Source organism: Chlamydomonas reinhardtii, chromosome 17 (genome assembly GCF_000002595.2).
Source record: "Chlamydomonas reinhardtii strain CC-503 cw92 mt+ chromosome 17, whole genome shotgun sequence".
Taxonomy (NCBI): Eukaryota; Viridiplantae; Chlorophyta; class Chlorophyceae; order Chlamydomonadales; family Chlamydomonadaceae; genus Chlamydomonas; species Chlamydomonas reinhardtii.
Genome location: NC_057020.1, coordinates 5,520,995 through 5,528,354, shown reverse-complemented (window position 1 = coordinate 5,528,354; position 7,360 = coordinate 5,520,995). Strand labels below are relative to the sequence as shown.

The 7,360-nt window shown below is 60.4% G+C and overlaps 1 protein-coding gene across 1 annotated transcript in view; it reads right to left on the bottom strand.

The window, feature by feature from the left end:
* CHLRE_17g737463v5 (uncharacterized protein) overlaps window positions 1-1,514 on the bottom strand; it is an 8,372-nt gene extending 6,858 nt beyond the window's left edge. Inside the window, exons 1-4 of the mRNA XM_043072578.1 lie at window positions 1,422-1,514; window positions 873-997; window positions 488-651; window positions 1-251 (exon numbers count right to left, since the gene is read on the bottom strand). The exon at window positions 1-251 is cut by the window's left edge and continues 463 nt beyond it. Of these exons, the coding sequence (XP_042915037.1) occupies window positions 98-251; window positions 488-651; window positions 873-997; window positions 1,422-1,449 (471 nt within the window). The 5' untranslated portion in view covers window positions 1,450-1,514 and the 3' untranslated portion in view covers window positions 1-97. The remainder of the gene's footprint in view (window positions 252-487; window positions 652-872; window positions 998-1,421) is intronic.
* Window positions 1,515-7,360: the final 5,846 nt, after the last annotated feature.

The window sequence follows — 7,360 nt, the reverse complement described above, 5'->3', positions numbered from 1 at the left end:
AAGCTTGGAAGGCTAAGGCAAGTGATAGTTGCAGGCGTTGGGAGACACCCAGCCAGGAGCCCATGCGGCACGCATGCCACAACCCAGCAATGACCGCTTAGCACTCACCGCAATAGCTGTCGAGGGTGGAGGGAGTGGTGGAGTTACTGAGCGTGGGGGGGATGTCGCCGCAGGCCGCCGTGTTTGCTATGTTCAGCGCCGTGACCGATGCAAGGATGTCCCAGGATGCGGGGATGGTTCCCCCTAAAAGCCTGTCAAGGCATTGGAACGCAGACGCCCACACTTTGTTGGCAGACGGGTTCACAACGTTCCCGAGGACAGTGTGCCAGTTCCCGGCATGCACGCTCCGGCACGGCGTAGGGGTGCGGTGCGCCGTGTGCGTTGCTCAATCTCTTACATCCCCCAGCCCCCACTCCACCCGCATCTCCATATCCCACTCGGTCGAACTGTCCCTTCTTGTAATGTCGCATTCATAACCGCATCGCACCGGTTGTTGGACAGGTCGAGCTGCTGCAGGTCGACAAGCGAGGACCACTCTTGTGGGAACCCGCTGGAGGGCACCGGGCCCGCCTCCAGATCCATGGACGCCAGGCCCACTAGGCGCAGGCCGGTCAGGGCAGAGTAGTCCGCTGGTAGGCCGCTGTTGGGGCTCTGCGGTCGGGCACGTTGTCATGTGGGTGGCATGTGTGGAGCAACCATACCGTACATGAACACGGGAGGGGCGAAAACTCCTTGAAATACATACCGTACATACCAAACCGAGGCTGCGGCATAGCCCGCCGTGCGCTCGCGCCCCTCCTCAGCCTCAACACAATCACGGCCCCATTTCTTTCTGCTTTCCCTGCACGGCCGCCTGACGGCTAACTGCTTACCAACTTGTTGCCCGTGAGGTCCAGCCGCGTCAGAGCCGTCAGGACCGAGACCTCAGACGGCAGCGACGCCGCGACCCCGACCCCTCCAGGGAAGCAATTCGGCAGGGCTATTGAGTTCACGTTGCCTGTTTTAAGAGTTTAATGAATGCATGCAGGGTTACAGCAAAGGCCCCGGGGACGCCTTAAACGCAGGGGGGAGGGCGCGGTGTGTCCGAGGCGGGTGCCCCGTGCCCGGACCTGGCCGGCCCCGCCCTACCTGGACCAAGCAAGCGAGGCAAGGGAGGACCCTGGAGGCGTGTGTGGGGCTTTCGCTATTCATCCACACTCATGCAACCAGCCCTTGGGTACATCTATGTCTCAAGCACCTGGCCACACCCGACAGCACTTGCAGGCGCCTCACCCGTGCTGTTGGTCACGGCCGATCCGTCTCCCGTGCAACCCACGCCGTACCATGCCTGTCACGTGGTAGGGAGTGCAGCGAGACGATCAAGGAATACGTGCAAGGGGTCGCGCCGCTCCGATGAACAAGCGTACGTTTGTTCTACTGACCGTTCCATTGCAAACAAGCCCCGTCCATGAGCTTGTGATGGTCGTGCTGCATGTAGAGCTGGGGTCCGCAAACATGGGCTGAAGGTACAACGTGAACACCTCCGTCTCCGTGGTAGCTGTACGCAGCAGTGACGCGGGGTTTAGCGGAAGAACGTTTACACGCACTCCGTACTCAGCTGCAAGGAATGGTCAAGCGCCCCCCCCATCCCCCCTCCCCCCACGAGCGACTGCACATGAACATGTTGGCCTGGACCACCAATCCCCCTGCACCGTTGTCACCGCCGCACCAAGGACACTGCACCGGCCACTGATTTGTATCGCGTTTACAGCGGTTACGGCTACTGCTGCCTAAACAAACCAGCACCTAGCTACGAAAAGTCGGCCCGCATGAACGCGTTCCGCCGCCCCTCACCCTGTAGCAGGCAGTGCAAAATGAAACTGTTGCATCAGCTAAATGCAGCTGCAAATCTTCCAGTCGTCCTGGTATACCTGTGCTTGGAGCTGCAGGACCGCACATGATAGCACCAGCAGCAAACGTCCGAGTCTCCTCCGACTAGCTGGAGACATATCTGGTAATGAGAGCATCAATTGCCGCGTGAATATGCGATGAGTACGCGTAAGTGTGGCTTGCTTGCGGACATTCTGTCTTTGACCGAGTTGAAAAGCTTTGCATCCAACTATAATCGGTCCAGGTTGATGACAATTTCCAGTGTATGAGGCCTGAATGACCAACAACAGACCCGGAAGCTGCTCGCCCTGCTGAACAACGCTTCGACGTTTGCGTGCGTAAGAGAGCAAACTACTACATTAAGCTACTGCATCGCTATGGATACACCACCAACTCTTGGGTTTGGCACGCCTCATTGTTTGGCCGTTTTCTGATGGCCCGGCCAGGCCATGGTTTCCCATCGTGCGACGGACCGACCCCAGACCCAGCTCCCCGAGTCGCATGTGTGCAGGATAAGTGCCACAAATTGCTGTTCCGCCGTGCATGCATCACATGATGGCCAACCCATGCTGGTCTGCTGAGGTGACGTGTTCTGATTACACCGGCGAACTCACCTCGCTCGCGCCCACCCCCCGCATCAGCAGTAACACCTTGCCTGGAACAGGGCGCACGGCCTCGGCACGCCCCTCAGAGCATGAGAGAAACATGCTACAGCCACGTCTTAGACGGCCGCATGCATTAGCCGGGTATGGGCACGCCGCGGTATGTGCCGTCGGTTTGCTCAGGTTCGTTGCAAGTTGGCCGACAAAACCGCGTCAGACATTGGCCCGTTCACCTGATATCATTTTTCTGTGCTACGTGCTAGTAGACCTACTAATCAAGCTCCGATGGGCTGTACACGGCAATCAAACTACTCCAGCATTGTCATACCTTGCATGTGTGCCCGACGGGCTGTGTGCCCGACTGCTGAAACAATGTGTTCCGGGCTCTCGAAACCTTTGATAAAAGTTGAGCATAAATGACCGATTTGCTGTAATTGTGCAGCAGGGCGAGCGACTTCGCGGGCCTGGATGGGTGGGAAATAAAGCAAGCAAGTTTCGGCCATCTGCAATGCTGGTCGGCTTGGCGCAGGGCTTGAGCGTGCGACTGTTCCTGCTTTACAAGCTTTGCGTGCGGTGGCACAGGCGCGAGGCCTTGTATGCATACGCGGATATGCAACAGTTTGCGCTCGGGGTGACGAGGGGACCAGAGCCAGAGGGGACGACCGTGGGGGACGACGCTTCCGCGCCACGCCGCCGTAACGGTTGGGTCTGCTGTTTCAGGGTTTCCCCCTAGCAGCCTGACTTGCGCCGTCCCGACGGGCGACGTTCCGGCTCCCCACCGGCACACAATTACACTTCTCCCACTTCCCCCACTTCTTTCCCCGCCCGGCCAAGTTCTCCGACCCTCCTCCCCATGGGACTTCACCAACGGGACTTCACCAACCTGCCTTACCACTGTCCCATCGCACACTCCGACCCCCCTCATCCTTCCTGATTTGCCCTTTTTCGCCTATCCCTCTCTCTTCAGTCCCGCGAACAGCAAGTCCAATCTCTCCCTCCTCCGGTTCCATCAAGAACCGTGCCTTCCCCACATATCTGGCACGAACTATCCCCTCCCACCCATCTGCGACGACTGTCCCGCCCAGTGACGTTCCTACTGACCTGCGTGCGGGGTAAACTTCATATGATGTAGAACTCCTATGAGGCAGATACTTGTCGGTTGATACAATGGCATATCCTAGTGCTCGTGTTTCACCTACCTCCAGTTTGGGCTGGTTTGGCTGGTAGTTACAGTCCCGCCCCCCTTGCCTCGCTTTCCCCTCATCCAGCATTTGCCACACGCTTCCAACGCATAGGCCTCCCTCCAATCCGCTTGACCAATGACACCGGGTGTTGCTGCAGTCCCCATACATGTATGGTCACCCGCTGCCCTCCCCTGTAGCCGGGGACACGTACGACGACTGCCGTTGCAATCCTCGCTCCGTCTGGCCCGAGTTGCTGGGCAATACAGCTCCCCAAGCATGCAGCCTGTGGGTGCTTTGCACGGGGCGCCGCTGCACGTTGACGGGACGGATTTTGCACGGACGTGTTTGGCGCATAGTCATATAAACAATGAGCGCATGAGCCGCAGCACCAGAGGGTCGTAGCGGCAGGACGCGGATAGCGAGAGCACCGAGCAAGTGGATCGACTTTGGATCTAGCAAAATAGCGGAGCAAGCAGGGCCGCCGGAGCTTGCCAGTAAATCGGGTGGAGAAGATATTACAGTACTAATCGAGCAAGGCTGCGGTGCAAGACTAGGACTGGCTGCCTTAAGCTGTCGGAGCGGCGAAGGGCCGCGAGGAGCGCAAGCGACGCGCAGGCTTAGTATGGTTGACTTGTAGTGGATGATAGTTTAAGTTGACAACGGTCCCGTGACCGGTTAGCGTGTGCAAGGTGGTAAGCTTAATGCTGGACCTAGACGACTGAGAACTTTACGGATGCCTAGGAGAACGCCGCAGGTGAAGCGCGGCTGTGTTTGGGAGCTGAAAGGGTATTAGTTGCGCGCAGCGATGCAAGTGTTGGCGCAGTGTATGTGTGAGGGACCCGATGGGCCCTTAGCGAAGTTGGTAGCACTTGGGCCCCTCGGCGCAGTTGCTTAGCACTTGCGATTTGGAGCCTAGGCCTGTACGACCTGTACGAGTCCCATCCGGCCAATGCAGGGGCCGACGGGAATATATAAGCGAGCGAGTTGGGGTAGTTCAGTCACTCTCCTCCTCCCAACTCCTCACACCAACTACTCGAGAGTCACTCTTAAATAGACTCTTTAATTACGAGTCTCTAGTATTGTAATACAAGTTGGACAAAGAACGATCCCTTGTATCGCGGCCCCTTGTGCTCGGCGCGAAGTCGCCCGCTCGCGCAAGTCTAGGCTAGCCTTTCCCCTCCCCCACAGGGTGCCTCCCGGCACAACCAAGTACCCGTTCGAAGCCCCCTTCCCCCTCCCCTTACTATCTCTCACCTACTCCGGTTCATCCGAGCCCCAGACTCTCCCCTCTCCCTATCTCTCCCCTACCCCACACCGCTGTGCCTGTTGCCCCCGACCTATCCCCGTAAGTCCTGAGCCGTTACCCGCAGCCCGTCAGTGATAGCCAAGGCCCCTGCCCACACTAGGGTCAAGAGTACCCCAACCCGCATAGCGTACGCCAGCAGAGCCTCTGCGCCAGGTTGCATACGTGTAGTGTCTGGCAGCGATTAGGTACAGCAGCTGATAGCAGGGCGAGCTGGGAGCGAGCCAGAGCAGGGTCCGGTTCGGTAGTTGGGCCTGAGCCCGTTCGGTTAGTGGCAGTAGCAGGGAGTGAGGGAGACAGAGACGGGCGTAAGATAGCGTGAGATAGTACAGGGCCTGGGCCTAGGCAGTGGGGCGGACGGCATTGGACCGGGCACGCACGCCTTGTCTGCGGGTTGGGTCGTCGGGGGCTCTCCCCCCCCTTTCCCTTGGGGTGTTCGCCTCCCCTGCCCCAGAGTGCAGGTCGACTGCGACACCTCTGGTCTGAAGAAGTTTTGCTTATCCCTGCACCTGGTCTACCTGACCTGCGTGTGACCAAGTCCCCGACACGCCGTGCCGGCTTGCGGGACCTGCTTGCTTTCCTGTCTCCCCTCTCTTCTCCCTTCCCGTCTCTACCACCCGCCGCGTGCCCCGCACGCGAAGGGTAACCCCAGCTACCGCCGGCGGCGGTGACTCTACTTGGGCAACCCGCCCGACCTTATCTCTCTAATCTCTGATTACCCTGGGCGGCAAGGTTGAGTGAGACAGCCTTTGCCACGGCTGTGCACCTGCACGCACGCCACCCATCCGGCTCTGTACGAGCCCCTGCTCCTGTTATCCAACCCGCCTAGACCAAACAGCGAAGCCCCTCCCGTGAGTAAAACAGCTACCGACGTCCCCATACGGCGGCGCTGGGCACTGCTGGGATCGAAGAGCCCCCTCTACGGCACGCGATCTGCCCCGACAGCTGTTGACACGCGGCGATAAAGTTAGGCGAAAAAAGTGTCCTGTCATCTCTGGGGGGTCGGCACGCCTTTGTTGGTTTCGCTACCGGGACTTCTTCCATCCCCCAGTAGCCACTCATGTCAGACGAAGATGGCTTTCCCCGCCGAGCGCGGCCTAGCGCTTTCCATACCGATCTGCAAGGACTTGACTATGAACGTATCACCCAACACTGCGAGCGCTTCGACCCGCAGTGGCATTCTGTGCGTGATTGGCTGGAGTCCGTAGATGAGTTGGCAGAGGAATTCGGTTGGACTGAGTCACGAAAGCTCCAACTTGCCTCTAAACGGCTTGGCCCCACGGCCAAGGAGTGGTACCGGTCATGGAAGCTAGCCAACCCCATGGCATCGTCCACTTGGGAGGGCTTCTGTGACGCCCTGCGCGAGCGCTGGGGTGTGTCAGACCGCGAGCTGCATCTGGCCCTCGCCAACTGCACACAAGGCCCCAAGGAGACGGTGCGCGAGTACGCCGACCGTTACCTGGGCCTCGTGACCCAACTGCGCCTCGACTATAACCGTGACCCTACCCACATGCACAACTTCATGCGGGGCTTGCATCCCGACATCTACGACTCCGTGTACGACATGGAGCCGCACAACCTAACTGCTGCCATCCGCAAGGCGATCTACGCCAGCGAGAAGGGCAAGCTGTCCAAGGCCGACGGCCGGGACACACGCGGCCGATCTGACAGCGAGGAGCGGCGAGTGCGCTTTGCTGATCGCTCGCCCAGCAACGAGCCACGCCACAGCAATGGCTCTAGCACCGCTCCTCCCCGCTACAGCCGGCCCTTTGGGCGGGATGACCGCCGAGACAGCCGGGATACCCGGTCGGACCAAGGCCCACGCATGGCCAACCGAGGGCCTAACAACAGCAGTGCCGGGCGTGGGGGCGGCGGGGTTGAAGACCTCAGCACCCGCATGTCACGCATGCAGCTGCTGCACCGCCGCACCCCCAGCCGCACCCTGCTGTTCCAGGCGGCCCGCCCGCTCTACAGCCCATACAGGGACGCTTACGCCCTGGGCTACGAGAGCGAGGACAGCGGCGGTGTCATGTCACCGCAAGGCTCAACCACCGCTCCCGTCTCCTACTACACTAATGCTGAGGCTTACACCAAACGAGTGGGCGACTTCGAACCCATCACCCTGCCTCGCAAGAGGGTGCCAGTCCCCATCCCCGGGCCCGAGCCCATGGAGGTGGACCGCCTAGCCCCTCGCCGCTTCACCGCGGGCCACGCTGACCAACGCCGGGAGCGTGAGCAGCGGCCGGCCGCTGCCGCCCCTGCCAGCTCGGCCGCTGCGCCGGCTGCAGGCGACGGGCAAGGCCCCCGTGCCCCAGCTGGGTTGGAAGCCCGCCCTACGGGACGGCGGCCTACCCCCGGGCGGGGCCGGACACAGGCCACAACCCCCGCCCACGCTCCAACCA